At 37.4% G+C, this 14111-nt stretch overlaps 1 protein-coding gene across 1 annotated transcript in view; it reads left to right on the forward strand.

The window, feature by feature from the left end:
- lamb1a (laminin, beta 1a) overlaps positions 1 to 5470 on the forward strand; it is a 66743-nt gene extending 61273 nt beyond the window's left edge. Inside the window, exon 23 of the mRNA XM_048610489.1 lies at positions 5161 to 5470. Coding sequence (XP_048466446.1) covers positions 5161 to 5349 — 189 coding nt within the window. The 3' untranslated portion in view covers positions 5350 to 5470. The remainder of the gene's footprint in view (positions 1 to 5160) is intronic.
- The last annotated feature ends 8641 nt before the right edge of the window (positions 5471 to 14111 follow it).

Genomic DNA, 14111 nt, shown 5'->3' on the forward strand with positions numbered 1-14111 from the left:
CACCTTGTTATCTCAGATTCTCCAGCATCTGCAGTTCCTACAACCTCATACTTGAAGTTCTTTTGCAGGATATGTTAGAATGTCCTAAGGCGGATGATTTTAAGGAACAGGAAAACCTTTGATAAAACTGTGGATGCTGTAAATCAGAGACAAAAACAGAAATTGCTGGAAAAGCTCAGCAAGTCTGGAGAGAAATCGGAGTTAACATTTTGGGTCCAGTGACCCTTCCTAAGAACTCAATTCTGAGGAAAGGAAATTTCTGAATTTGATACTTTTGTAGCTGTACAATAATGTTTTCATGTACATGCAAATGAAGTCTGAAATGGTGACATGTAAGGATGTGTGAAATTACATTACCAGGTCTATCAGCCTTTTGACAAACAATAAGACTTCAACGATATATAATTGTTCTGAGTGTCTTAATACCCTCCAAACTATCTCTACCCACGACCTAACATGTATTATATCACTGAATTTGATTACAGATGGTACAGATTATTCTGTGGTCAAGCTGCGAACATCTGGCTTTCATACTGCCCTGATGTTTGCTTTGGAGGCATGTAAAAAGTATGGAAAACAAGCAGTCCTGAGTGATTCTGGTGGGGGTTACCCAGCGACTTTGACTCTATCCTTTCTTTAAGTCAGTGTGTTAGTTAACTGACAGAAATAATTTCCTTTTAAATTAATTATCTATTTCAAAATGATCAATTGATACATTTTTAATATGCACTTGCTTAATTTAGCTATGCTCCTATCTTCCCCCTCCGTCTCATAGTATAATGTTTGTTGAGACGGTGCATATTAGCCTTTATCCAAGCACTTGTGCTTGAGTCAGTATGTCTTGAAGTAGTACTATATTTTTGCCTTTCCCGAAGGTCAGGTACTTTGCATACAAATGTAGGCTGCTTGAAGCGGAGAGCTGGCTCTGCATTCCAATTTGCAGTTAGCTATATGACAACCCTTGCAGATACACTGGGGCAGCACATTACAAGAAGCAATTGTAAGCATTATCCCATATTTTGAGTTCCCATGCAGTGAATTTGTGCTGACACATTCAGCTGTTAACAATAATTAATGTTGTGAATGATTTGGAAATAACATGAACATTTAAAGATGACCTATGCTGATGTAGGAATATCTTTTTAAGGTTTGTTAAGTTTTTAAAATATGTTACAAGCAGATGTCATTTCCTGCAGAGGCCTTTGATCTGTTGAACTTTTGAATGTCTGTTCTACCAAATAAAATGCCACAACATAATGGTAATGATCTGCGTAAACTGTGAACTTCTCCTTCCAGACTAAATTACTTCCTTTGTTCATTTGTCGGTTTTCCATTGTTAAATAGTGATCTTGTGGTCAGTGCTTTCCTGCTTGGTAACATATTCTCCCAGTCTGGAAACTGACTTATCACCTGAGGTCAAACTAGAGTAGTAGACTCTTTACTAAATTACAATGCCTCATTCACTATCAACCCCACCACACAACATTTCAAAATGTGATTGAATTACCAGTTTGGTCACCAAGACATATTGTGTTCAGGGGGAGAAAAGTAATTTAGTTATTTGTATTTTAGTTATTAGTGAAATATTTAGCACATATATCAGCTGCTTTTCTTAGAAAATCTGTTTAGCTTCCTGTCAGGTTTTTGTTCCTGCACTAATAGATTAATAAAAATAGGACAAAAAAACTTGAATAAAACTGATTGCAAATAGAATAAAGTGCACCCACATAATATTTATGATTAATTCTTACTTTGCATTTTTATTGCAATTATTTTCCAATTCAAGGGAAAATCTTTTGTCATAGATCTTTTAGCACATTATTATTTCCAGTTCTGTGGTGTATGATTGGCTTTTGGATTGTCACTTAGCTTTGTCCCATTAGTTACAGGTATTTCTTGCTTTTGATTCTCAACTCTGCTCAGTACAGAGATTTTTTGACTAAATGTTTAATTGCCCTGCCAATTGTCTTTGTTTCACATTCAGAGTGCTTTTCATACATGCCTGAGTATTGCTTTCTCTTTCACCTCTTCACAACACCATATGATCCCAGAAGGTTTTAGAGCATGTCAGGTGTAGATGTGGAACAATTTGTGGTAATTTTCAGAGATAATGAGTGTACAGGGTTGAATTGACTGCAAGTACTTCATTTTGCTGAGCAGTTAAATGTGTGTCTGGAAGGGTTAAAACAAAAAAAGAATTTCTTTTGCATTGTAGGATGATTGGCATAGACATTGCTGGCTTGTTGCTTTAGCAAAGGCAAAGGATATTGATCTTAATTTGTGGTCAGCTAGGTGTTCTCAACTAGAATATTTTCAGGAGTCTGTCACATTTTCCCATGAAAGCTAGGTAAACAATTAAAGGGGCTAACTGATTTTTCAATGGTAATTCCAATTCAAAGGGGCAGAAAATCTAAACAACATTTGCTTTTTAAAATGAAAATTGAGCAGCAAAAACTCGCCCTCCATCGGCCGCACTTCTGTGGTACCTTTTGTTGTTCATTCTTGGAACTGCCTTGATTCTAGATTAAAGCAAATGTGAGTTTGGTAGGGCACTGCACCCAGGTCCAGGGTCATTGGATGTCAGTCAGCAGATCTGAAAACTGTTTCTCTCTCCATTGCTAACTTTTTCAAGGCCTGAGAGAATGAAGTGCTGCAAGTTCAGAAGCAGATAGGTAGTGAATCAGAGGAGCAGGGAAATTGAGACTGTCTGATCTTGTGCTACTAATTCTCAATGCAAAGATCAGAGGACAAAAGTTTAGAGGAGAGGATCCAGGTGAAGGGGAAATATTGAAGTGGGTAACTGGATCCTAACCAAAAAGCTCAATTCATTGTGGCAATGGACATGATTGGATGACGAAGCTTTTGTTAAGGGCAGATCATTTGGAGTCAGAAATGGGGTCGGGGAAGAAAGGCGTGGCAGGGCATTGGTTCACGTGCTGTTGAAGCTTGTAATTTCTTCCCACCTAAAAGGAGCAATAAAAGACTGGGTGCTGGTTGAGTAGTTTGAAATGAAACAGCAGGCAACTCTGAGTTGGTGTTGTTGAAAAGGACAGTCAAGAAGTGCACTGGCATCATTTGGCATTGGAAGCAAATCTCGGGTTCTCAAAACTATTGAAAGGTCATCAGCCAGAACCATTAACCCTTTCTCTCCAAAGATGTTGCCTGACCTGCAGACTGTTCCTAGCAGTTTCTATTTCTACTTCAGACTTTCCAGCAACTGCAGCATTCTGCTTTTATATTTCTGAGCTGTTACTTGACACTAATTTGTGAACACATTCAGTAGTTTTAGCCATAGTGAATTTTGGTTGTTTTGTGTTGGAACCTCCAAATGTTATTAACGAGAAAAGATTTGAATTTAAGCAACAACAATGAGGCTATAATTACTAAATTACAGAAAAGCATTATTGGATGCAATAAACTAGCCATTTGCTGGTTTAGAACTAGCAACTTGAGTTTGGTCTCTGATCAAGCAGCAACACATTTAAGCCCACTGCACCAACACAATATAAAAATTCTGCGCATTCTGCCCAGAGAGAGTTGATCCAGCAGTCAGAAGCTTAAATGGATGGAGTGGGGAGGAAGGAATTCGTTCCTTCACTTTCAAGTTAAGACCTCTTAGATTTGAAATAGTTCAGATTTGATACTAATTTGTTGCCAATTGGATTTACCATCGTGATGCGAGATAATCACTTCTGGGAAATGTTTTCTTGGCTTCATTCCTGTCAGAGATCCAGCAATGATTATGGATTTTCAATACAAATTTGGAGTTCATTCAAAGCAGTGTAAGAGTACCATAGGTGTGCACCAACCTCTCCATTATCCTCACCTTGTCAGTTCTTGCTATCCTAACATTTAAATCAATAATTATGCTATGTACAATTTGTAGTCCTGTAACGATTGAACTTAACATTAAGAATCACGAATTACAGTGATCACTATAATTGTGCATATTCTGTCATTGTTTATATATGATTTTAAGCTTCCTTCTTTGATAGGAAACTACAGTATTTTAGCTCTTAAGATTCTTATTGTGGGAAATAAAAGACTAGTTTGGAGAACTAATCCTGTACTGTAATTTCACGATAAGATTTTTAAAATTTCCTTTTATAGTTTAATTTGCCACTCGTTCACCAAAATGGCATTATACCCTTCAGAATAATTTATTACATTAAATATACATGTGACTACTTTTACTTTTGCTCCCTTCACAAATGTTGTATTTAGTGAGGTGATGGTGTAAGTGGTACTATCACTAGACTATTAATTGAGAGACCCAGGTAATGTTCTAGGGACCTGGGTTCAGTTACTGCTGTGGCAGACAGTGGAATTTGAATTTAATAAAAATCTGGAATTAAGAATCTAATGATGACCATGAAACCATTGGCAAATATTGGAAAACCTCAATGGGTTCACTCATACTTCAGGTAAGGTAACCTGATATCCTTACCTGGTCTAGCAAACATGGGACTCCAGACCCACAGCAATCTGGTTGATTCTTAACTGCCCTCTTGGCAGTAGGGAGGAGAATTAAATGCTGGTCCAGCCACATACTGGAATGAATTTAAAAAAAGTTAAATCCATCCATTGCTAGTTTCTAAATCTATAGAAGTAGATTTTAAATTGGGTAACCACAACATTTATGGCAAGGAGAAACTGGAAAGATGTGTCGCCAGCTTAGTTCTTTGCAGTATCTTTACATAAGGTAAGTCAACATTTCCTTGTCGATCCTCTCTGGTAACTGGGAATCCAAAATTTGATGCTAAAATTTTGTAGTAATGTGAATACAACCATCTGTGAACAACAAGGGAGCTGTTCAGATGTTCACTGTAAATTGAATGAAATCTTATGTCGGTCTATCTTGCTACAATGGTATTGTTCTAACTGTTATATAGATACTGTGTGATGTTAAAGCTTTAGTGGTGGTTTGTTGTTTACTAAAAATTATGCAGTTTGAGGTCAATCAGAACTTAATTGCTTTGGGGAGCCTAGAATTTGCTCTGTCCCATTCCCCATGTGGGCCAGGAGTACGTTTTGCAAAATTGGGTGCTCTTATTTATTATAATCTCTCCATAAGTTCTATCTTTCATTGAGTTAATTTGTTTACTTTTATCAGTTTTCATTTTATATAATTACTCCAACATTTTTGTTTGTTTTTTCCAGAATGTGATTGCAATGAATTTGGTATTGAGACACAGCAGTGTAACCAAACCAATGGCCACTGCATCTGTCGGGAAGGGGTTGCAGGTGAACGTTGTGATAAGTGCGCTAGGGGGTACTTTGGTACATTCCCACATTGTGAACGATGTCATGCATGCTTCAGACTCTGGGATAAAGAAATTGAAGAACTGACTAATCGAAGCAAACAACTTGTAGCGCAGGCTGAAGTCATCAAATCTAGTGGAATAATTGGGCCTTACCAAGAAACTGTTAATGCTGTACAGGAAAAAATTAATGATATACGAACCCTACTTGCTGAAAATCCTGCTACTGAACCACTTGACAGTATTGGGGATCTCTTGGATGAAGCCAAGTAAGTAAGATTAAGTTCTGAGGAAGGGGCACCGGGCCCGAAACGTTAACTGTTTTCTCCTTCACAGATGCTGCCAGGCATGCTGAGCTTTTCCAGCAACTTCTTGTTCCTGATTTACAGCATCCGCAGTTCTTTCGGTTTTTATTTAAGTAAGATTAAGATTGTGTTAATTTCTTCTCTTGCCCTCATTATGTACACTGATATTTCGCACTCCATGCTGCTGATACTGGGACGTAGTGCTGCTGACGGCACTTCATTTACAATATGCCTTTTTAATGGGAAGCTACCTAAAGAAAAGCACTGGGGATATTTCACAATCTGAATGCAGTACTCAAGTGTGAATTTGCAATTGGTTTATATGACGAGATTTGCTCTATGGTCAAAATGACGAATTGACTGATAGCATGAACTATATGGTAAAAAATATGAATAGATGTCTTCATCTTAGTTGTTGTGTAATGCTGTAGCAGATAACAGTGATGGGGCCACTTGGTATAATTTCTTTCTTAGATTTAATCCTAAAGAAGGTCACATTGCCAAAAATTAATAATGAAGATTCTTTTCTAGTGGAATCATACTGTTGAACACTTGCCTACCAGAACATGTTCCCATGGGTAAAAGACCAAAAAGACTTTTTGGAAACTAACCATATTTACTGAGCTAGACAATTTGGCATCAAAATCTTCGTTCATGTTTGGCCGTCTGTGCACTACAGTTAATCTCGTTAAATTGGTCTTTATCTAGTTGTGATTAACCAGGAATGTTTTAAGCTTTTTCTACTCCTAACAGGTCAATAGGGAAATGTTGTTAAAAACCATCTGCAAGGCAGCTGCGTGAAGCAGTTTTCATGCATTTATAAACATTTTTTGGCTTACTTTGACAACTGAAGCTCACATATTTGGCGCGTTGCTCCAGCAATTCCCTTTTGAATCAAAGTTACTGATTCTGAGTTTTCTGAATTAATTTTAAAACGAAGGTTAATTGAAGAACATTAAATAATGTACACTGTTGTCATCTTCATTCCTTCAATTTACGCCCATACTGATTCCACCCACTGGCCTCCATTTCTGTATATCCCCAATGCAGATACACGTTATTGTTGTTTGTATCAGTATGTGTTACAATACCACTTTTTTTTTTAAAAAAACGTATTCCCAATATGACACTGGAAACTCAATAAGCAAATTCTCAGGAATAGTGTCATAGTTTTGTCCATATTGTCTGTGTTTTTTTAATATAATTTAGGTTATACACAAGGTTACATACGAATACAATATTGAGTGGACATGGTTGCGTTCTTTTGCATAAGGCATCCCACACATACTGCGTTCATTTAGATCAGCCTGCTTGCCCCTTAGAGGGGTAAGATTTTACATGTAAGATGTCACAATGCTTTTGTACTTGAAGATTGATGTTGCTGCTCATGGGAAAAGAACTGGTAACATTTGGGATTTGCAGTCTTCCGTAGGATACAGAAAAGTGTCATGACTTGTAATCTAGAAGATTTAACACATTGAGACGTGTCACTGAGTCTCCTCCATTTGATATCAGTTTCAATAATTGTATGTGGAGAATGGACTGGATTATCTTTCGCTATCTTTGGAGGGTTTTAGATATGGGTACTTGGTCACTATCAAATTAATTCTCTTCTGATTTAATCAAGTGTTAAATCCTTTTAAATGTTGCATGTTGTGGTAATGTTACCATATTTCAAGGATTTTAAAGTAATTTCATCTGGGATACTATGGCTGTCCTTAGTAAACTAATTAGATTAAGGTTTAAAATTCTTTGATTTCAGGAAGAAAGTTCTTGACCTTGCAGAAAAGGTTACTGTAATTGAATCAGATATTGCAACAACAGCAGACCGAAGTAATGTGACAGACGGAGAAATAAGTGTCCTTCAGACAGATGCTGAAAGTTTGAAAGCTGTTGTGAATGACCTAGCAGAACAGTTGGAGTACATTAAGAATTCTGATGTCCATGGTGAGGATTTGATTATGATAACTGAAAATTGAATGCTGTTATATTAATATCTATGCGTTCATTGATACCTCAATATCAGAAGTTGGTTGTCTTTGTTTTATAAGTTTTTATGGATTTACATTGATTTTGAATGGTGAGGAATGAAATTTTGAAATGTCTTCACAACACTCTGTAAACTGATAAATGCTTCACCTTATTTCAAAATAGTGAGAATGTGTTTGACATTTCTTTGGATATTTAAAGCATCTGTTGGATGTTAGTTACAATTTCAGAAGTTACTCAGTTGTGTTCCTAACTGTATGCTTTGTGAATGGAACTCCAGGAAGTGTTGCATGATGCTTTGGTGTAACTGCAATAGTTTGTTAATCAGTTTCTGTAATGTTCTACTGTGTGCATCAGTATAAAAGGCAATGGTATTTATTGTGCATAGCTCTACATTGATATGATTAGACTGCTGGACTAAATTTTCTATTGCTCCACAGAATCTTGTCATGTCACCTTTTAAAGTAATGCATGACTTTTCTGTTTTCTGTTCTCTGCAATACTCTGTAGGAGCCTTGGATAGTGTCCAGAAATATTTTAACCAGTCTCAGGAGGCTGAAATGAAAGTTAATGCTTCAACCACTGATCCTGATAACATACTGTTGGAATCTTTTAGCACTCGTGAAAAGGTGGATGATATGATTTTACAGAGTCAGGATCACTTTGAGCAACAGCAAAAAGAACATTCACAAAGTCTAGAAGAACTGGCTGACAAATTGCAGAGTCTAGATCTCTCACCATTAAATAAAAAGGTACATTTCAAGGTTGATTTTAACATTTGAAAAGCATGTTAGATCTATATTAAGCTGCCATTTATTTTTAGATGGCTATTTCTAATGGGTCCTTTTGAAAAATATGTATAATCAAATATATATGGTTAAAAGCAAGTTGAGTGTGACATGGTTTCTAATAGTGATTGATTGTAACACCAATGCATTCCATCTAAACTGCATTTTTAAGAAAGTTTTTTTGTTGTGTTAGTTGTGCCACTGTATTTGGTGTCTATCCTGCTTTTAAGGTATTGTGACCAGAGCGCTCCAATCATCCAAGACAGAATAAAAAACAATTTTTATGAAGTGATATGTTCTGAAATACATTGCTTACTCTATTTGTCCAGATTTGTGGTGGCCCTGCAGGAATGCCTTGTGCTGAAGCAGTATGTGGTGGTCCAAACTGTCGAGCTGATGATGGAACGAGAAAGTGTGGTGGGATTGGCTGTGATGGACTAGTAACTTTAGCGCATAATGCATGGCAGAATTCCATGGATTTTGACACAGAGATTCTAAATGCTTTGGCAGAAGTGGATCAGCTTTCAAAAATGGTATGTTGTTGCATTCAGAAATGTTATTTGCCCAGTAAACCAATGCAGTTTATCGAGCATTTTGTTGCTTTGCTTGAATTGATTTGTAGGGAATAAAAGTCTGTGTTTATAAAAGTGTGAATGAAGCATGCAGGTTTTCCAACACTTCATGACAGCATTCATCGAAACAATTGCCAGAAAATGCAATGTTTTTAAATACCGAACCAGATCTTGGATATTTCATGAACAGCACCAACACCATCCCCAAAATAAAAGCCGTGCTGCCCTTGTAGAGTTTTTCTTTCCGTATCTACATGTGGCAGCTGACAAAATGAGAAACAATATTTAACCTGCTAATAAAAGCAAAATACTGTGGTTGCTGGAAGTCTGAAATAAAAACAGAAAATGCTGGAGAAACTCAGCAGGTCTGGCAGCATCTCTGCAGGCAGAAATAATTCACATTTCAAATCTGATATGATTCTGCTTTAAAATTAGTTTAACACCTGTTCTTGTCCCAATGTTAAGAGTCCATTAGAAGGAAGAAATAGCAGAACATTTAGCAAAGCTTAATGTAATCAAACAGGTTCAACATGGTTTTATGGCAGGGAAATCATGTTTGACAAATTTACTAGAGTTTTTTTGAGAACATGACAAGCAGTGTTGATAAAGGGGAACTGGTAGATGAAGTATCTGGATTTTCAGAAAGCATTCGATAAGGCCTCCTATAAAAGGCTATTGGAAAAGACTGGAGGTCCCGGAATTGTGATAGCATGGATTGAGGATTGATCAACACACCGAGACGGAGTCAGGATTGATTTGATGTGCATGGAGGTCGCTAAAACATAATTAGCGGAGTGCCAAAAGAATCAATCCTAAGGCCTTAATTATTTACCGTCTATATTAATGACTTGGAAAAGTGGGAAGAGTATAATGTAGAGAGATAGTAGGAACTGCCGATGCTGGAGAATCTGAGATAACAAGGTGTAGAGCTGGATGAACACAGCAGGCCGAGCAGGAAAGCTAACGTTTCAGGTCGAGACCCTTCTTCAGAAATCATCAGGGTTGCTTTCTGTGGTTGATTTCTGAAGAAGGGTCTCGACCTGAAACGTCAGCTGTGTTCATCCAGCTCTACACCTTGTTATCTAAGAGTATAATGTATCCAAGTTTTCAAAATATATAAAAATAAGATGCTGTGATATAAGGAATCTGCAAGGGATATAATTAAATGGGCGAAAACTTGGCAGATGGAGTTTAAAGTAGGTAAGTGCATGTTCTCACACTTTAGTTGGAAGAGTCAAAAGTCAAACTGTTGCTGAAATGGAGAAAGAGCGCCTCAAAAAAAAATGAGGCACAGGGGGTTCTGGTTGTTCTTGTGCATGAAACACCATATATTAGCATGCATGTGCAGCAAGTAATTAACAAGATAAATGGAATTTTGGCCTTTATTGCTCGGGAGGTGAAGTTTGAAAAAAGGGAAGTTTAGTTACAGCTGAAAAGGGTGTCCATGAGGCTACATGTAAAGTACTGTGCGCAGTTTTAGTCTCTGTATTTTAAAAAGGATATGCTAGCATTGGTGTTGGTTCAAGAGAGATTTACTTGGCTGATTCATGGGAGGGAGAGTTGACTTATCAAGGACAGCTAAACAATCAGCAAGTTTTGTAATGTAAAAGTTCTTTTCTTTTTTTAGGACAACAGCAGGTAATGATTTGGATCCAGTCTCTCTGTACCATCTCAGTCTCACCATTATACTGTCTGTAGATTTGTAATTGGTAGTTATACAGGACAATAAGATTTAGTAATTTACCATTCCCATAGTGAATTGGAAATATACTACTCCTAACCTGTTAAACCCTGAGGCTATTTCAAACAGATTCAGCTGTTCAATCAGGAGATAATAGGGCAGATGACCAAAGGTTTGATGAAAGATTGTCTGAATAGGAGGAGGAAAGAGATTGAGTGAGTGCTTTAGGGAGGGAACTCTGGACTAAAATTTTAGAGAGCCTTGGTGAATTACTACAAAAGATCCTGTAGGTGGTACACTGCTGCTACTGTAATGATGATAGCAGAGTGAATATTGGTGTTGGATGGGGTGCCAGTCAAGCCGGTGCTTTATCCTGGATGGTGCTGAGCTAATTCTGTGCAGTTGGAGCTGCACTCATCCAGGCAAGTGGAGATTATTCCTTCGCGCTCCTGACTTGTGTCTTGTTGACAGGCAAGGGGAATTATGAGGCCGGTTAAAGTTGCTGCAAAATTCCTAACCTCTAACTTGTGCTCAGAGCGACAGTATTTTTATGGCTGGTCCTGTTCAGGTTATGGTTAATGGTATTTCTCTCCAGGATGTTGGTGACGAATTCAACAACAGCAGTCGCAGAATGTGAAATGGAGATGGTTAGATCTTCTTGTTGGTGATGGTAATTGCCTGGCATTTGTGTGGCACAAATATGACTTGACACTTCTGAGGAAGGGTCACTGGACCTGAAATGTTAACTCTGATTTCTCTCCACAGATGCTGCAAGATCTGCTGAGCTTTTCCAGCAATTTGGTTTTATTACTTAACACACACCCCAAGACTGGATGTTGTCTAGGTCCTGCCACTTCTGCATCTGATGAGTTTGTTGCTTCCTGCTTTAGACAGTTCCGGTTTCATTATAGTTTGTGTTGCTGTCTTGGGTGTGTATAATTTAGTGAAACTTCACTGTACACTTAATAGATTGAGTGGAATTTATTAGTGCTAATATTATGTCCCTAAAGGTCGCTGATGCAAAAGTTAAAGCAGATGAAGCTAAACTAAATGCTCAAAAGGTCCTGTTAAAAACCAACGCAACAAAAGAGAAAGTGGACAAGAGCAATGAGGACCTAAGAAATCTTATCAAGCAAATCAGAGAATTTCTTACACGTAAGAATTGAGGTTAAGTTTTTTTTAATGGTCATCATCTCTGCATTTCTGATGTGTAATAAAATTGTGTGATAAAATCAATAGTGAAGAAGAATCCAAATGATAAGCTGTATTGAGTTGACCGACTTGAAATTTGCTATTGCTATTTACAATCAGAAGATTAAATAATCCCTATTAATGATTTTCTGTGTTGTTTATAGTTCTGTTTTCTTCTCTCTTCTCACTCTGCCTGTCCCTAGTTGACCTTGAGAAGGTGGAATTGAGCTGGTGTCATGAACCACTGCAATCCATTTGTGTAGCTACACTGTCACTAGTGGGGTGGGGGGGAGTTGGAAGATTTTGACCCAGTGACACTGAAGGAAAGTGATATATTTCCAAGTCTGGATGGAGTTCTTGCAGGTGGCAGTGTTCCCAAGTATTTGTTGCCTTTTGTCCTTTTAGATGATGGTGGACATGGGTAGCTACTGAGCATTGGAAACAGAGGGAGTGAATGTTTTGTAGATGTGATGGCAATTACATGGTTTGCTTTGTCCTGAAATGTATCAATCTGCTTGATTTGCTGATGATGTGATTATATGGAACACATTTGCTTATTCAAATTCACTTCTTTGGTTTTTCTACTACCAGAGAATAATATTTTACAGTCTAGCTGGTATCCATCTAATTGTTTTTATTCCTTTTGCTTTGGGATTCTTGTGTTTCATCACAAATGTTGATCATCCCACCATTATTATATTGTTATCACAGTTAGCTGAGGAGAAAGAACAACTGATGTAACACAGCCTTTTCACCAGCCTTGGTTTGTTGCCTTTTCAATCTAGTTTATGTTGTAGCACACTTAGGCTGCACACGGAAGCCAAACTTGTCATGTAATATTAATCAGGTTAGAGTACATTGTTCATGGTTGTTTATTTAAGTAAAATTCTTGTACTGAACATACCATGGGCAAGACAAAAATGTTTGTTCCATTAAGACATTGTCATCATTCACTTTGTGACAAGTTTTCCTTATAAAGTCTTCACACACAGATTTTTGTCACCTATTACCAGATGTGTTTGTACTGCTCAAAATGTCTGTTCAACAATTGAACTGAATTCAGTTACATTCAGTAAATGAAATCAGTGATTTCTTCTAAACTTTCTATCATAACTATTCTCTGAAAATCCATTCTCCTGTGCAAGACCAGTATTCTATATTCTCATTCCTTGCTTGATGTGTGTTCTGGAAGCGTCTCGGTGAAGATTAACAAGAAGATTCCAATGATTTGAGCTGGTGAAACATTGATTGTTTCAACAGTTGAGGAGGAATAATAAATCTGTTTTCCCTGTGCTAGTCAAACAAACTTCAGGACCGAGAAATGTGCTTTGTTCTACCTCCTGCTTTTCTCAATTGGCTTCAGCATGATATATATAGTGGGTCGCTTTTACATGAGCCGTTTTAAACTGAATTTCTCTAGCGAATAATATTTGGGGCTGGATTGGTTTGAATGTTTCTGCAGTGGGTTAATTCCTTGCTGTGCACATGGGACCAATGGAGTTCAGCATTACTCTTGTTAAATGGACAATGGATCTTTGATTTTCTTACTGTTTGTAGTTATTGGAGTGAAAAATGCTGTGCTCAAAGGGTGGCATGTGGCCACTAATTTATTGATCAGAATTTTCCCAAACCTGTGCCAGCTCTAGATGCTGTTACCTCCATTCCACTGCCCTTTCCAGTGCAAAACATTCTTTTATTCCACTACCTGATGGGACACTCCAAGTATTAGATATCCTTTACATAAACAGGACTAACTTCCACCTTTCTTCTTTCGGTATTTATCTTAAATTCATATCCCACTACTGCTTTTATTTCCTATAGTGGATGCTTCAAACTGAAAGTGATTTTGAACAAGTTAAAAATCGCTATAGTGCCATTGCTGATAGAGGCCCTTGAAGAGGGAAAGGCTTTTTATTCTGGTGGTACTTTTAAAAATCAAAACGTTTCCATCTTTAACCTCATCAAAGCCCCTTTCATAATACTTCCCTTAGCCATAACCTTTTTCCTAAAAGATATGTAAAATGGGACACAATGTTCTAACTTAATACAGGTCAGTATAATGGTTAAGCACTATGTAAAAACAAGGTTCTGATGATGCTGTATATCAGCATGATGTATTGTAATAAACCCCCAGCTGGCCAACCTCAGTGATAATATTGAACGTAATGAGTCATTTCAATGCAGGATATTTTCGTAGTTTTAAGAACAAAACTTTCAATTGAGGAGTTTCTGCATTTCAATTATAGAAGCCTGAAGCTGAAAACAGTAATTTTTGAGCAAGCTAAAATCACCTAAAATGACATGGGCAATAGACTCCCTTTTAG

Source organism: Rhincodon typus, chromosome 22 (genome assembly GCF_021869965.1).
Source record: "Rhincodon typus isolate 14 chromosome 22, sRhiTyp1.1, whole genome shotgun sequence".
Classification (NCBI taxonomy): domain Eukaryota; kingdom Metazoa; phylum Chordata; class Chondrichthyes; order Orectolobiformes; family Rhincodontidae; genus Rhincodon; species Rhincodon typus.